Raw genomic sequence first — 17,869 nt, 5'->3', positions numbered from 1 at the left:
ATATGTTATTGCAATGAAGGCAGAATACATTCTAAGTATATATTAACTACTATAGTTTGGATGCTGAATGCCCCCAAAAGGCCCTTGTGTTAAAGGCTTGGTCCTAGGGTAGTAATAGGTGGCAATGGAAGGTCCACAGGTCACTGGGAACATGCCCTTGCAAGGGACGGGGAACCTTGATTTCTTTCTTTCTCTTCATTTCAGGGCTCATAAAGTAAAAAGTTTGCTGTACTACATGCCTCCGTAATAATGTGGCACCCTACCAGAGGCCCAAAGCATGGGGTCACTTGCTTCTGGACTGGAAGCTCCAGAACTGTGAGGCAAAGTAAATTTTTTCTCAAGTTAATTTCATCTGGTATTTTGTAATAGTAATGGAAAGCTAATACAGTAGCAAAGATTGAGCACCATGGAAGCAGCAGTATTGTGGCTAACATATATGATGTTAGTGGGAGATTGTCCTATGTGTTGTTAACTTTATTTTCCAGGTTTATATATTTCACTTGTAACTGTTTATGAAGTTAAATTATGTACTTTAAATCTAGATATATAAAACTAAATATTTAGTCATTATTTAAGGTTAAAGAAACTTACACAGACAAGATCAATGACCCATTACAAACGTGTCTACAAGTTTTTATTCTAATATATTTCATAGCAATTCAAAAATAAGTATGCATTTTATTCATACTAATAATGCTACTATTATTTTATAAACTGCTTCATAAAATAATTATAAACTCTATATCTATATAGAATACACCTTTTCTTGAATTGTAAAAGATAAATTTTAATATTCAGCTACATTTGTAAAACACTTAGAAGCAACACAATAATGAAGAAATTATAATTCCAACTTTCTGTGCTTTTGAATGAATCTAATATTTCTTCTATGCTCCAATCCTATTATGCCCTATTTCCAGAAATGCAGTGAGATAAACTGAGGACTGGCAATGTGGCTCAATAGTAGAGCACTTGCCTAGCATGCATGAGGCCCTGATCTGATCGCTCGCACTGAAAAAAGGAAAAAAGAAAAAGAGAAAGGCACAGATATACAATGGACTAGTAATTATACAATACAGGTGCTAATGGAAATCTGATGAAGTCCAAATTTCCCTTAGCTCCTTTGTTAATTTAAATATTGAGTTGAGAAAGCTACAGTATCCACTTAATAAAAACAAACTGGATTTAACATCTGATACTAAGGATGCTAGTATGCTGAGTAAAGAGGTAAAACTACTATCTACATCAAATTTCTGAGCTAAAAGTTCAATATACAATTAAGGGCTTTCCTGTCTTCTCCAGAGGTAATCTCAATTACAGAGTTTTTAGCTTCATATGTTAATTTAATTCAACCTGAGTACTGATAAAATGTCCTTCAGTTAGGAGCAGAGGAGGAAAAAGAAATTAAAATCTCCATTTTACATGTGGAAATCAATTTCAAATACATCCAATCTCAAGGAACACTGAGATGAAGATTCCTAACTTACAATCTCTCCTACTCTGGCAGTTTAAATTATAGACTGACACAGAACATCAAATTCCTATAATTATTTTTGCTGAGTATTGTTTTAAACATCCAGGATTAATTAAGAGTTATCAACACAAACCAGTATTTCATGCAAAAGTGTCATTTATGACAAATTACTTCTTACTGTATGAAATTAATTTCCTTAAAAAATAGCCACTATGTGCTGAAAACAGTACTATGTTGACTATTTTCTATATATACAAGTTTCTAGAACATACTAACTATAAAGTACAGAAAACAATCAACCAAAGGCAGATTATGTTTTTTCACTTCCTCAATTGCCTTATCAAAAGTTATTTAATCTTTAAAGGAAAATATTTTGGCTATATATATATATGTATATATTTTTTTTAGTCGTGGATGGACACAATACCTTTATTTTATTTATTTGTTTTTATGTGGTGCTGAGAATTGAACCCAGTACCTCAGATGTGGGCAAAAACTGCTCTACTACTGAGCCACATAAAGTAAGAAGTTTGCTGTATCACATGCCTCCAATAATATGGCACCTTACTAGAGGCCCAAAGCATGGGGTCACTCAATAATTTTATTTTACTGATAATTATTGATTTATTCATAAAACTCAGATATCCTATTTAGCAAGTATTGAAGACTATAGAGACTACAGAAGACTTCTACTTGAGAAAGTAATTTCATGAAATTATCTACTTCACCTTGTAGCAAAACAAAAGAATAAATACAGTATAGAAATATGCTGAATAATAAATATTACAGTAATCACTGACATGTGGCTAAGCAGCACTTAAAATATGGCTAGTCCCAATCAGCAAAACACACTACTAGATTTCAAGTAATTAGTACAGAAGAATATAAACTATCTCAATAATTTTTTTACATTGACTACATGTTGAAATAACAATATTTTGGATATATTGAGTTAAATAAAATATATTACTAAAATTATTTTCATCTGCTTATTTTTATTTTTTAATGTGGCTGCTAGAAAATTTTAAAATTACATACATGGCTTAGATTATTTTTCTATCTTACAGCACTACTTATAGAAACAGCATACTCAATTATACGTTAATATCAATCCCACATTAAATTATGATGACATTAGAGATAACATGTCTACTATATTATCACAAGGTTCCTAAGTTTAAAATCACACACACCTGCACTCTTAAAAACAAGACCAAAAAAGACCTATTATAATCATTTTCATCATCTTCTTTATACTGGCAACTGCAGTAACCTTAGGTTAGATATGAGTCTGCAAACTGACAAAAAGGATTTTTTGGAGTGATGGAAATGTTCTAAAACTGGAATCTAGTTTTAGCTGCATAACTCTATAAATATATTTTTAAAAATTATTCAATTATAGACTTAACATGGATAAACTGTATATTATGCAACTTTATCTCAATAAGCTGTTTTTTAATAAGCAGTACACAGCTGGAACTCAGCAGATCTAAAATAATCTAAAATATCACCTAGTAGCTGCTTATAAATTTCTAAAGTTAAACAAAGATCAAGGCTTCATGCACCTGAACCACTATATACTTTTGTGCTTTTCTGCGGCCTGCCTGCATGTAATTATTTCCTGGGCTCACTTTATCCCATATTATGTCCCCCCACCCCCCACCATAAAAAGGAAAAAGAAATGAAATAATAGAAATAATAATAGTAGCATATTAAGAATTGACATTGAACATTGAGATTTCAATACATGTATACATACACAAACCTATATATACATACAAGATTTACAAAGACACACAGAGTGGGCTCAGGTTCTCAACTTAAAAGTAAACTAGGTGGATAGTTCAACAGCCAAAGAATCATTTGAAATTAAAAAAATCACTAAAGAATGATGACTTAAGACAGCCATAGAAACAAAGGACTTATAATAGTTCATTCTAATCAATATAAAAGGATGAAAAATGTCTGTGTCTATGAATATATTTGTTATAGTTTTAGACAAAAGTGATATCAGAGTGTTTATGTTACAGTTTATAGTGCTTTGAGTTGAATAACACTTCTAAAATTGAAACATGTACATTCACTGATCCTGATTTCCTAGAGATGACTCTATTGATGATTACTAGATACCACCAGCCATTTCATACAACCCAGACTACTGCTCAATCAGCGTAGTATACCCAACACATATTTGGCAGTTGTTTTGCATTATCACATTCATGCATAAATGCTCTCAGACTCCCAAAACAAATGCACACAGTGACACAATTGTGTTTTAAAGATATTACAAAAGAATGTTAACTAGATATCAAAACTAAATTGTATTTGAATTATATCTGCAGTTACTATTCTTTTCTCATTTTTGGTTTCTTTAATACTTAAAGTAGTGAAAGTTCAATTGACAATGAAGTCTATCTTATAAAATATAAAGAAAGGCTTTTTTTTCTTTTGTTCAAGACATTGGCAAACTAACAGAATACACCAAAGGAAAAGACTAACATTTACCTTCAAAAAAATTAAAATTCTACAAATGTTCATAAAGCTCTTAAATAGTATGAAAACATGAAGTTTGTGCTTCATCTAATTTCTAAGCAATCAAAATATTCACACAGAGGCACTATTCAATTTATGTGAACAGTCTAGGCCAAAGAACTGTACTTACTTCTTTATGCATTTCTGTTACACTCTCCATTCCTAGACACACTATCATACCAAACAATGGACAAACGAAAATGTAATAATAATAATATGCAATGATTATTAATTATTATTACATTATTAATATTATGTAATAATAATAATCTCTTTTATACAGAAATTTAATTTAGGAATAAAATAAAACATTACACTACAAAAAACATCCCAAATGTTTCTACAGGTTCTGCAGAAGAGAAAAATAGATGATCTTTAGAGGACTTGCAGCAGGAGGGAAAGAGCAGAGTCAGGGGTCACAGTACTGCAAGTTTGAACATATTATGCCTTTTGTAAGGCTTTCCGTAAATCACTGTAGAAGTTGGTTAAAGTGCTTGCCATGGCAGTATCCACCGCAGACTGAGGAATCATTCCACATAGATCTGTCTGAATATAGCCTGTCAAAAGACTTTGGTTTGGATTGTCTTTGAGTGGAACACAAAACCAACCACAGGGATGATTATATCCACGAACAAATTCAGGTCTCTTTTCACTCCAGTCAAGACTTATTCCTACAAGGCAATTTTAAAATAAAACTGTGAATAGCAATGACTGAATGTGTTTAAACTTTCATTTAAAAATATTACAAAATTTGTTTAAATATTTTTCTTCTCATCCATATAGGTGGAAATTAAAGCCCCAAGAGTGACCATGACAGAATGAAAAAGATAATTACTAAGGAGAATTCTCACAAGGGTTGGGTAGATAGGTAATAGGGAATGTTCTAATTCCTTCAAAACAGATGACATTATGTCATTCTGGTAACTTCTTAGAAACTTCAAAGCTTGGCTGGGACAGTCAAGCTTCAAGGCATTAATAATCTAATCTATGGTACCACAACTATTTCTCACAGGCACTACTATATCTAACTTTGATACTGACTAGTTAAGCATAAACAAGTAGATGATTACCTATAACTGTAAATTCAAGTGTATACTATACATATAAATATATGTATTTAGAAAAAAATACATATATTTAAAAAATATATGTATTTAGAAAATAGGAGCCTTCCAAAATCAGTATTTTAAATCAAAAAAAGAAAAATACAATACAGTTCAAAGAAAGAAAAATATCTAACATATATCAAGTCTATTTTGTGTGTGTGTGTGTGTGTGTGTGTGTGTGTGTGTGTACACATGCCAAGAAGATGGTATCTGAAACAGGTTTGGAAGGAAATCCATTTACTGAATTCCTTTCTCAGAGGCAGTCTCATGTGGATTCATTTCTGAAACTTGTTAACTAAAGGATACCAGATAACTGGGAACAAAAAAATATGAGAAAGATTTTTAAAAACCTTCTTATGTTGTTATTATACTCTCTAAGGTTTAGAATTTGAAAAAAAAAAATACAAATGTTAATATTAACTATGAGGGCTGAAAATAAATCTCCATAAAGAAACAAAATTCCACTCTAGAAAACTCAAATATATAAACCAAACTAAAGAAAGTACAAAATTTTGAGATAATTACCACAGGATAAAAGTCCTTCTTTATAGCCCACAGTGTAAGAGAAATCAACAAACTCTCTTGGGGATATTATATTCCAAAGCTGACCAGCAGTAGTGTAACGCATCACACAACAATTCTTAAAAATGAAGAAAGATAAGACAGATATTACTACTACAGGAATATACACATAGACTTATACATCATAATGTAATCTCCAATAAAAAACTAACATTCATTTAAAATATTTTACTATTACATGATAATTCTTAAAGTGACTTTAACAGGTGTAGATCTCTATTCTAAAACTCACTACTATTATACAGATAGAAATAAGATATATAATTAAAATATAGAGAGAAACAAGTTATTCAGTACCTAAATCTCTATTTAATTAGAGATTAATAATTAATTCCATTAATGAGGAAATTAAATTCCTAATTAGGGGTATAGGCTGTTTTAGACTGCTGAAGATAAAAACTTACAAATACTTCAACTACAATATTACATTTTTAATTTAAACATAAATATATTAAGAATGAATTAATAAAGGCAGAAAAGAACAAGTTGTTTGGGATACACAGTTCTCTAATGCTTAAGGTAGCATTTTTACTTTGGTCTTTGATTTTGACTTAGGATTAATGAAAAAACAATATACATTTACCTAGAAACCTAAATATAATTGTGGTGTTTTCAGAAGTTCAGATTTTTGAACCTTAACTAAAGTTTTAAAATTCATGAAAAAGATTTTCTTAAGCAGTAAGGGTGGAGCTATTGTAGAAAACAAACTTAGACTAATACCCCTTAATTAATATAAGGAAACTCAAATGTTTTTAAGAGTATCCTATTAGACACGCCTATTCTTAAAGCAATGGATAAAATGAATATGAATATAATTGTGTACAAATGCTCATGCTCCCATGCATGTACATGCTAGTACACACTTTCTCCCCTTTTCTCTCTCTCTCTTACACACACACACACACACACACACACACACACACAATCTGAAAGTAATGATTCTGAACAGATACCTCTTCAAAGTGCTCCAAAATATCCAATGAAGTCATTAAACGGTCCCAATCCAAGCGACAGGGCCCTGGGCGTATATGGTCTATTACACTATTGACAATGTCATCTATAACACCTTGAGCTTTATAGCTGGAGATAGAAAATTAAAGTTAAATACAATTAGAATGAAAAATTTCAAGATGCCCTCACAGTTCAGAACTAACACTGAAAGTAGAAGTAAAAATTAATGCAAGTGTTTTAGAAAGGAGTAAATACCTAGGACTTTTCTGGTAAATTAAGTTCTACCAATTATTTTATTAAAAGTACCCTTTGTCCTCAAATCTAATTAGTCCTTTCATGTTATAATATAGTCAAAACCAATCCACAGAACACTATAATATTTCCATTTAATTTGTAAATCACTCTTTCCTCAGTTATCATTAAACATATCAGTCTGTGCATATTTTTACCCTAATTTTTACAAACTTTTTAATGAAAAGGTACAGAAAAATAGGCCAGTGAACACTGAAGAATTGACTCATGAATACACGAAACTTGACACACTTAAAGGTAACAGTACACATCACTGGGAGAAAAGGTACTCTTCCATAAGCAATATTTAGATTCAACAAAAATTTTTATGATGAAAATAAATCAGGATTCACACTTCACACCATACAAAATGATTAATTCTAGATAGATTAAATACTTCTGTGTAAAATGTAAAGCTTAGAGAAAAAATATACAAGATGATCTTTGTGACTTCAAAATTCAGGGGGATTTCTTGAATATATAAGATTCACAAAAGTACAAATAATACAAAAGATCAGTTACAATTTTAAATGTGCACACCACACATAAAAAAATAATTTTTAAACTACTCATACACTTTGAGAAGATACCTGCAACACATATAAAAAAGACACACAATTATTATAGAGGACACAGGAATGATTCCTATAATCCAATGAGAAAAAGATAATCCAAAGAAAAGATGGGCAAAAGGTATATTAAGATTGGCTTGAAATATCAATAAATATACAAAAGATAGCCAACTTCACTAGTAACCAAGTATATACTCATTTAGCAGATTAAAAATGTGACAGTATTGAAAGGAGGAAGGTGAGAACTCTTAAAACTGCTACTTTAAGAAGCAATTTGGCAATGTCTAGTAAAGTTGGATGGTGTTCATCACTAAGACCCAGAGAAAATCACTTGTGTAAGGAAACATGAACCCAGAATCAACAATAACCTAAAAATCTATCAACAGACAAATATGTAAACAAATAATATAAAGAACATATCAGATAATATGTTTTTATTTTTTTTATGGACATATGAATGTGTGGTCAAGGTTTGAAACAGGAATTATGCACACAGCTTCAGGAGAGTAGCTACCTTTGGGAGATGAAATATGGGATAGTTTGGTTTCAACTCTATCAGTAACTTATTTTTAAGCATCTGAAGCTGTTTAATCATTTTATAAATGTCTCAAGCTAAACTTATCTCCCTCATTCTAAATTTTCTCCTCCCTTTTATATTCTCTAATTGGGGTAGGCTGGATGGGAAATAAACACAAAATAATCTAGTCACATAAATTAGAAATCTGGAATTCAACTCTGACTCTCCTTTTCTTTAAAATCTATTCCACAGCTAGAATAAATCAATCACTTTGATTTTATTAAAATGGTTTCCTTCATATAAAGTACTTAGTACATTACCTTGCCCTCAACACGTTAGTTATCATCACCATCACCACTAGGCCCACCACTACCATCATTAAATCTCTTTCACAGTCACTTGCTCTTTTCAACTTGCATGCCTTAGTTTGGGTATTCTGTGTCTACTCAAACTTTATCAGTTTCTACCTCTTCTGATCATATATTCTTTTAAGAATCTGAAAAAAGTCATAACTTTTCCTAGGAAAATATATATTGTTAGGAAATTTTGTATACAATCTGAGAGGAACTTCTAGCCATGGATCCCAGGTAAAACCTCTTCTTAGAACTCTTCATGTTCACAGCATTATTTCAAATACGAGTGTGCAGAGAGCAAGTGACACTGATTTCCTTACTTTAGAATCCAAAGCCTTTCTGGACACAAGTTCTCCTCACACCCATGCTTTATATTCTGGCTATACAAACACATTCCTAAATAATATTCTTTAACAGGGTCTCTCATCTATGTTTAAGTAATAGGTGCAATTTCCTCTGACTAGAATTTCAATCAGTTCTTCATTCCTTAAGAAACATCTACTGTTCCTTTAAGTCTCAACTCAAATATTAGCTCCTCCATGAGGTCTTTCCAAATTTCCAAGCATAGTGTTCCCTTGGCACTTTTTATACTTTCCAACTTTTGCATATTTGTTTATAATGCTCAAACTCTACTTTTCTGGTCCTTGTTATAAATACTGTACAATTCGACTTTCTGGAAACATTAGTTATGGTATTATACTTTAGCACATTCTGAATATACTTAGTAGAGCCAGCAATTTCATTTTTATTAAAGGGCTGTGAATTCTAAGGATGTGAACATTCTACTTTGATTACACAAAGCAGCTGTCTCCACTGGATGTGAAAAACAATATATTTTTTCTTAATGATAGGCATAATTCATCTATAAGCAAAGACCAAAAACGAGAAATAAAACTTCATAATGCTACTATCTAGAAGTGAACATCTGGTCACAAGAAAACATTTTAATAATAAAAACATATTTAAAATACTCATAATTATGCTACCTACCATTTAGTATTCTGCTTTATTCACTTTGTATTATGAATATTTTCTTATGCTATTAAATAATATTTAAAAACACAATTTTAAAGGCCAAATGATATTTTATCACAGAGGTTTCATAATTTAATCACTCCTACCATTGGTTTTTCAGGTTGTTTCATTTTTAAAAATCTAAATAATGTCATGATAAAATAGCAACTATTTATATCACTATTATCTTGCTGACGCTTTCTTCAAGATAAATTCTTAGAATACAGCATGTTATAGTACTGAGTCATGTACCCTAGTCTAAGAAATTAAGATTTTATCAGCCATCTGATATTATTTATGACCTCCTCACCACCAACTCAGTCCACAAAGGATATAGACATTTTTGAGGTTCTCAATCATAAGGAACCAATTTACTTTCCAGAAAGTTTACATTTTTTAAAGCAAAAGCCAAATTTTGTTAGCAATAATCATTTAGTGACAGTGTATACATAGAAGTTTAGTAATATCTTAAGAGTTACACAAAACTACAAAATTTACTTACAGATACCCATTAAATTCTTCTGAAGGTTTTCTCCAAACTGTTACATCTTTCTAGAAAGATAAAAAACATTACTGTGATAATTACATAAATTACATAGGTGGAACGCTGGAATGAAATTTTATAAGTCAAAAACACTTGACTTTACATTAAAAAAACTATTAAGTACATTTTTAGAGATGCATAAAAGTTATCTATGTCACAAAATGATCCATATTTGAATTTCTTCTGTATCACACTGTATTTAAAATTACAGACCTTCAAAAATATTTTTAGTGGCTTAATAATACTCAAATACAAGAAGACTCAGTGATGGGCCTATTCTAGTGGCCATTTTTATTTGCCTTATTTCTATCTTATCTATTTACTATGTACCTATTACTGATATTATGACATTAAGAACATTAAATATTTTATTCTAAATTGCTCACAACTTTTAAAAAATTAAACAATTCACATTTATTATGACTGTGTTATTTTGAATTAATTATTACATTTTCCCCCAATCAATTCCCAAGTAATTTTGAACATCAGAACAACTAAAGCACAGAATAACCAGGTCTATAAGAGTCTTGACTTCCAGGCTTGGTTCTGAGTACACTTAGCCATGTCACATTTTGGGCAAGTTACTGGTAAAGATGAATACTAACTGACCACCCTTGAAGGCCTGTTCCCATATCTGAAACTATTTCAAATTATCAATTACTATACTCCCTCAAATTACTAATAATAATACCCTATGTTGATTCAGAAAGCTATTCTTAAGGCTCTGGTTGCTATGACCCTGCTCTCATGTTTAATATCTAAAATAAAAACAGGGTAAGATTACTACTGATGTTTCTTTCTTTGTAAAATGATCCACAAACCAAACCCTATTTAAATAATTATCTGTCTTGCACATCCATTCCAAATATGATCTTCTATTTGTATTTTTCATATCATTTTGAAAGTCATCAACCAATTCATTGGATATACCCCAAACATAAGAAGTAACTGGATTAATTTACCGTTTTTTTTGCAACTCGCCATTTGTCATCTTCAATATTATGGTACTGGATAAGAGTGTTTTTGAGTCGACTTGAAAAAGAAGCAACATCAGGCAGGCCTTCCATATTTTTCTCTCTGTCACAGAGACCAAGATGAGCATCAGCAAATCCTGTAGTTTGATGCTAGGAAGTGGTAAATCTGGCTTCACAATAGATTCTCCTTAAAGAGCTATAAAAGATTATCTATACCTGGCCCCCACCACAGATAAGCTAATCAGAATCTCTGAGAGTAGAACCAGGGCATGGTTTTTTGAAAAAGCTCTTAAGGTAAATAACCCATAGCCAGGAATTAAAATCACACTTTTCTGACAGTTATTAAAACTGCCCATATAAAAAAAATAAAAGGGGAAATGAAGGGAGTCTCTCTTATATATGTGCTGCTCACACCCAAATACTAACCTTTAATCCTCATCTCTCTGGCAAGTTCCAGATCTGGAGGCCTACTTGGACTTTCAATCCTAAGGAGCATCTAAATTGGTATCAGTATTCCTCATGTTAATAATTTACTATTAATATGGTAATTGAACTCAGGTTCTCAAGTCAAAAAGCTTGAAATCACCTTAATAGTAATAAAGAGATTCCTATTCACATCACCATACCCTGGGATTTTCTTTGTGTCCTTCAAACTGGACAAGCTTATCACCAGCTTTGGGTCTCTATACTTGTTGTTTCTTGCCTAGACTGCTAGATCCTAAATCTTAACCTATTAACAACAACTTAAGTTTAAACCTCCTGTCCTTAATATAGCCTTTTGCAAGTTACTATTATATATTTGATTTTCTTCATAGTGCCTATCACTATCTTAAATGAATTTGTTTATTTATATGGATATTTTTCATCTCTTTTACCACTTCATACCCAACTCATGCAAGAGGGATCCTTGTCTGTCATTCATCACTACCTCCTATACACCTACATACTATGTGGCACACTACTAACAGACCCTTAGTGATATTATTGTTTTTCCTTCAAAACAAGATTTGGTATTACTTTGTCTTCTTTTGGTGCCAGAGCTTTGATTTCTTAGTATTATTCCTATTTTACCCTATTTTATCTCTGTTCTTCCCATTCCAGTAAAAGACTGAAGGACAGAAAGTTTGGAGAAAAGCTACTCATTACAGAATCATGAAATTACTAAGATGGATGAACAACATGAAAAAATCTAAATAAAAATCTCAAGCCTCAAACCTCTAGGGAATAAGGCTGCAATTTTCAACTACAGATGCTACGACCATCAGATCCACCAACTGTAGTAGTTGTTGCTGGTTTTACATATTAGATTTCAGGGCTCACTGCCAAATAGTCTGATTCAGTGGATCTATTCTGGGCTAGGACACAGAAATCTAGGTCTTTTAAAAGTTTCACTGATTATTCTGTCACCCAGCCAGGGTTGAGAACCACTCATCTAAAAACCAAAGGTGACAGGAATAAATCAAAGTTGTAGCCAATATTTAAATAGCACAAAGTAAAGCATACAAAGCATTAAAACTGGTAAATTTAAAAATTATATAGAAATATGACAATGTACATGTAGAAAATTTAAGAATATAGAATTTAAGAACCATTTAAGTGATGTAAAATGTATAATATATACATATCCTATCATACATAGAAAGCGGATGAGCTCATTTTAATTGTCTACCAGTCACAAATATATCCCATCTCCGCTTAAGTGGCTGCCAACTTGACAATACAATGACTCTATTGAGGGCTATGTCAAACAAGCACAAGTTCTTAGAGCACTTAGAACTTATAAAAGAAATTCATCTATTACTGTGATCATTATGATTAAACAACATTCTTTAAACCCAAAGGTCACTGCCATGTTCCTGTGGTTGACAGATAAGAGTATTTTTTCAAAACTCCTTGATAGAAATCAGAGGCGATATAGAAATTATCATAAGCAAATATATCTGTGCAGATCCAGCACAGAAAAAGCAAGCAATAAAAGCTAACAAGAAAAATGAGAATCTGGGAGCAGGATATATAGCTCAGTTGGTAGAGTGCTTGCCTTGCATGCATATAGACCCTGGGTTCAATCCCCAGCATACCTCTCTCTCCCTCTCTCTCTCTCTCTCTCTCTCTCTCTCTCACACACACACACACACACACACACACACACACAGAATCTGAAACTTTAAGGTGCTTGTCTTAGTAATTATTCCCCAACTTTCTCACAGAAACTCTGTATTATAATTATACACTATCTTTTCCCATTTAATTGTAAAACATTTGGAGGCAGGAAATGTGGCTTGTTATACTCCTATGTCTAGCATTCAGTTAGGAATCCAGTGAATTTTAAAAGGGAAAATATACAGAGAATGAGCTGGTAATCTCATGTATGAAAGACCTCACGATATCTAATGTGTGCCCATTTACACCAATCATTATTGAGCTTCTGAATAACAAATTCTCATGACCAAAATGAAAAGATCACAATTCTCAGAGGTCTACACTAAGTATTTAAAAGATAACAATTCTCAGAGGTCTACACTAAGTATTTACCAAGAATCTAGTATATTTGCTCTTAATGTTGACTAATTCCACCCTTTAAATAAACATTAACAGCAATAATAACAACTAAAGCATTAAAAACTCTTATGGTTTCTTAAAAGGCTGGTGAAATGGGAGGTAGGAAGAGAAAAAAGTAACTATAAAATCAGGAAGCTTTCTTTTTAGTGCAAAGTATTTAAGCAGGCGGTTAATTCTTGCATGTATTTGTTTTCATCAAGAATAAGTTTAAAACAAAACAAAGGTAACTGACTAAATTTCTACTTCTGTGTGAACAGACATGACTGAGCATCTCTCAAAATGTTGAACACCAAAGAGAGTGAATGGCACTGGTGTTAACAAGGCTTTGGGTCTCTCCTGATACAGTAGAGCACTTTGGATTCCCTCTGACTATTTCAATCTTTTATTCCATTTCCTGACTTTATACCAGGAAATTCTCCAACTGTAACACATGTCAAACAGAATAGGCAACACTTAACCTTATTAGAATCTAACAACTCCTTATAAGATTATATACTCTTAGCAAGTGTTGACTAACTTCCATCTCCACATTCTGTCCTTAAATTAACCTTTCTGTTTATGTTTTCTATGTCCATGTTTTTGAATGACCATTAGTGATAACACAAGATGCCATCATAGAGTCAGCAACCTTCTTAAGTTAAAAAGGTTCTTGAGGCCATCCATTTTTAGCACCAGTCTTGACCAATCCAACTCCAGTTATTATCCAATATATATGTCACAGTAAAATGGTCATAGGTTTCCTTCTAAATATAAAACAACAAAACACTTTTCCCTCAAATAAAAAGTAAATGCCATAAAGATCCATTTGTATTTATGCAGTATGACTAAGTTAGAAAACACTTGTAAAAGAAGCTCAAGAATCAGAATTACTTAACCTTCCATTACTTAATTAACATGGTTTTTATGAAGGTGAATAAATTCAATTTAACATACCATAGACTGTCACCAATGAGTTGTGCAAACTAAGGGAAAACTAAGGCCTTGTGACCTGAGTTACATTTTCTAACATATAAGTTTCAGCATATGCTTCCTTTACAATCAATCTTGGTCTGGTAATTTGGCTTTTCAAACTCAGTCCTGTAGTTTCTCACTTTTTAAACTGGTCTTTGCAGGAACTCACTAAATAAAGGAATGCAACCTGGAAGCGTACTTTTGCAGCGTGACTATGATCCTTTGTTTCAAGTGCTCACCTTAATTTATTAGCTTTTACAACACTTGCCATTTAAATTCTCATGCTATAACAGCTTTAATTTTTGAGTCCAGGTTAGTATAAATCCTTAATGTTCTAATCCTTTATTTAAAATAGTAATTGCTAACATTTACTGATCACTTACTGTTCAATTTTTCTGGTTGTTTTACACTGTATTTCATTTAATCCTCATAAACAACCATAAGGGTCCATCTTGACATTACTCCTATTTTACAGCAACAGGGAGGTTAAGTCACTTGTCTAAGATCGTACAGCTAAATAAGTGAAGGAGTCCAAATTCCAACACAGGGTGTCTGAATTCTTGAAAAAATGATGCAAACTGATCACCAGATGGAAGAGATTGAACATGAAAAACCTTACCCCGCAATGATTTTGTCAAAATTTGTCCTGGCTCCCAGACCCCAAAATCTCGGGTAATCTTTCTCGAGTGCAAATTTAAGAAAATAAAAATAGGAACAGTTATTTTTTTGAGGAATTATATGAGTTGATACCTACAGCATCGGACCTGGAAAATAGGAAGCACCGGGGAAATCATCTTCTTGAGCTTGGTGGGAGGGGACGGACCCTGCGCCACCGGTGCATCCACCAAGAACCAGGAAGCGCTGTGCCCTTCACAGAGCATGCCTTCAATAAAACCTTCACCACAGCCTGAGAAGCGTGATCGCTGCCGCCCCTCCCCCATTTAACAGATGAAGAAACTGAGGCCTGGCCGGCGTCAAAAATCCTTAAACTGGCGGGCGGTCTCCCCTTCCTCTCCACGGTCCCGTTTTCCCCCTCACCTGTGAGGGCCACATCCCCCCCGCACAGCGGGCTCCGCCATCCCCGATCTCCACCGCGGCCTCCCTCACCCCACCTCTAGAACAGCTCCGCACTCGGCAGGACGCCCCGAATGCTCCAGTCACCTTTCTCCCCGCGCCCGCTCCATTCCCGACGCGGATCCGTACCTCTCCCCGCCAACACCAGAGGTTCTAGGGTGCAGCTCCGGTGCTCCAGGTAAACGCCGGACTCACCGCCTCCAGCAACACAGAGGAGTTCAGATCCGTTCAGTTTCCCAGGCGAGGCGCGGCCTGCAGCAGCCAATGGGAATCCAGTCCCTGCCGGTCGCAGCCAATTGGAAGGATCGAGCGCTTCAGGGCAAGGCGGGACGCTCCCCGCCAACTCCACCCCTGCTCGGACCTAGGTGCTCGGGGGACTAGTGGGACTTCTTGGTAGGAACGGTGTGTACTTGCTAGGATTGGCTGGCGCGGCAGCGTGTGGAGCGCTGATTGGTTACCGGGAAATGGAATGATTTCGCGTGGGTATGGGCTGGCCCCAGCCTTGTCCGAGTTCCTAGAGTGTCTGGGGTTGACTGTGGGCTTAGATGGGTCACCGCCTACCATAGCCAATTAATTGCGAAAGAATTTGACAAGGCAGTTAATCTGTTGGGAGCAACAAGGATCGCAAGGCCGAGGGAACCATGAGCGCGAGGGATAAACCTGGTCCAAATTCTTCTCCGTTGTGAAAATCCTAGGATCAGACGGCTGCCCTACACCTACCTACAGGACCAAAAGTCCTGGATGTGCCCAAGCCGAAGGTGTGCAAAAGCAAGGATGACTCGCCCTCCAGCCTCCTCCTATCCTGACTTAAGTGTTGGAGTTGAAAGCGCTGGGAAGTAAAGCATTAAATAGTCACAGGCACAGTGACTTGATCACTAGTGAAACGGTCTTCTTGTCTTCAGATTAGAGAGTTCAAAGGACAACTTTTGAAAGTAAAGAGGAGAGGGTGATGATTGAATTTAGCAACCTTACAAAGTGTTCTGCTTTTCATCTACTTGAGTGTAGAAGCATGTTTTCCAGTGTGAAGGCACTTAATCTGCTAGGATTCTTGGCAATTCTGGTCAACTTTATCTTCATTATTTATATATAAAAAGAATGATAATTTGTTTTATGATTGCATGTGAGATGGTAATGGAAAAGTTCTTTGTGTGTTTTAAAGCTCCATTGACTTGCTAGTTATTTTTAGTCAGTTATTGTGGTCCTTGTTTGGATAATTTGAGATAGTTAAGGGAAAGTGTATTATTTTTCAATTTGTTTTACTTAGTTACACATAACAGTACAATGATCTTGACATGTCATACATTTGAATCAGATGGGATATAATTTCTCATTTTTCTGAGTATACAGGTTGCAATATACTGGTCATGCAGTCACCTATATACACACAGTAAAAATAATGTCTGTTTCATTCTACAATCCTTCCTATCTCCCCATCCCCTCCCCTTCCCTCCCATCACTTCTCTCTACCTAATCTAGGGTAACACTATTCTTTTTTTTTTTTTTTTTTCACATCTTAATACATGTATTTTGTATAACAATGAGGGTCTCCCAGTGTTTTGAATTAAATTTTACATATTTTGCATTTCATTGAATCTACTTAACAGCCTCTTAAAGAAGATGTATTTTAGATATGAAAACCCCCAGTCATGGGTGTTAAGGTAGTTTACTTAATTATTGAGTGAATGAATTGAAATTTGGCCAAAGTCTGCTGGACTCTAAAACTGGGGCTCTTAAACCCCACAAAATTTATATTGTGCTTCAGAGTTCTTTGTCAAACACCTGTGCATAACAGTAGTCTCCAGAAATGAAACACCTGACTTTCTCTGAGGGTTTAATAGTAGAGAGGAAGAAGTCCTCATAAACGTTTCAGAAAAGTAGAAAATTGGTGTCTCATTATTAAGATTCAGCTCTGGGAACATTACGCAGAACTCTTGTGTATTCTCTCAGAGAAACCTGTAAAACATGTTTGAAACAAAATTAACTCTTTATTTTTTTTTTTCTTTGAAGGAGGTCTTGCATAAGGTTATACCCCCTGTGATTACATCTCAGTTATATCCCCTGTGATTTCTTTTCTTTCCTCTCTGATATCGGGAAGGCTTTTGTTTCTTGTTCTTCATCTCTTATCCTGTTTGTCTTGGTTAGAGTGAAGTTAGGGTAATTGAAAATGATACTATCTCTATCAAAGTGCAATGCTACTAAAACAAAACTGCAAGTTACAGGAAAAAACAATAATAACATATCTGGAGTTAGTTGTTATTCAAAGGCTTGTCTTGGTCAGCACAGTAGGTTTTATTTAACACTGTTTTAACTTATTTAATCCTAATAGCAATGCATGATAATAGGTACGTACTACTATTGTACATACCTCAATGTAT

The 17,869-nt window shown here is 33.8% G+C and overlaps 1 protein-coding gene across 3 annotated transcripts; it reads right to left on the bottom strand.

Moving 5' to 3' along the window:
* Positions 1 to 4,223: 4,223 nt before the first annotated feature.
* Stard4 (StAR related lipid transfer domain containing 4) lies at positions 4,224 to 15,703 on the bottom strand. 3 transcript variants are annotated; one of them, XM_076856930.2, is made up of 6 exons: positions 15,624 to 15,703; positions 10,899 to 11,013; positions 9,895 to 9,944; positions 6,648 to 6,774; positions 5,638 to 5,752; positions 4,224 to 4,677 (listed from the first exon to the last, which is right to left on the bottom strand). In XM_076856930.2, exons 2-6 carry the CDS (start codon positions 11,001 to 11,003, stop codon positions 4,448 to 4,450), a joined length of 627 nt encoding a protein of 208 aa, XP_076713045.1. In that variant the 5' UTR covers positions 11,004 to 11,013; positions 15,624 to 15,703; the 3' UTR covers positions 4,224 to 4,447. The 3 variants fall into 3 exon arrangements, with proteins under 3 accessions (XP_076713045.1, XP_076713046.1, XP_076713043.1); XM_076856931.2 differs by having other exon boundaries at positions 10,899 to 11,060; positions 15,624 to 15,693; XM_076856928.2 differs by having other exon boundaries at positions 15,582 to 15,625.
* Between the last annotated feature and the right edge of the window lie 2,166 nt (positions 15,704 to 17,869).

This window comes from Callospermophilus lateralis, chromosome 5, assembly GCF_048772815.1.
Source record: "Callospermophilus lateralis isolate mCalLat2 chromosome 5, mCalLat2.hap1, whole genome shotgun sequence".
NCBI lineage: Eukaryota > Metazoa > Chordata > Mammalia > Rodentia > Sciuridae > Callospermophilus > Callospermophilus lateralis.
The sequence above is the reverse complement of the archived record's forward strand: the minus strand, read 5'-3'. Positions and strand labels throughout refer to the sequence as shown.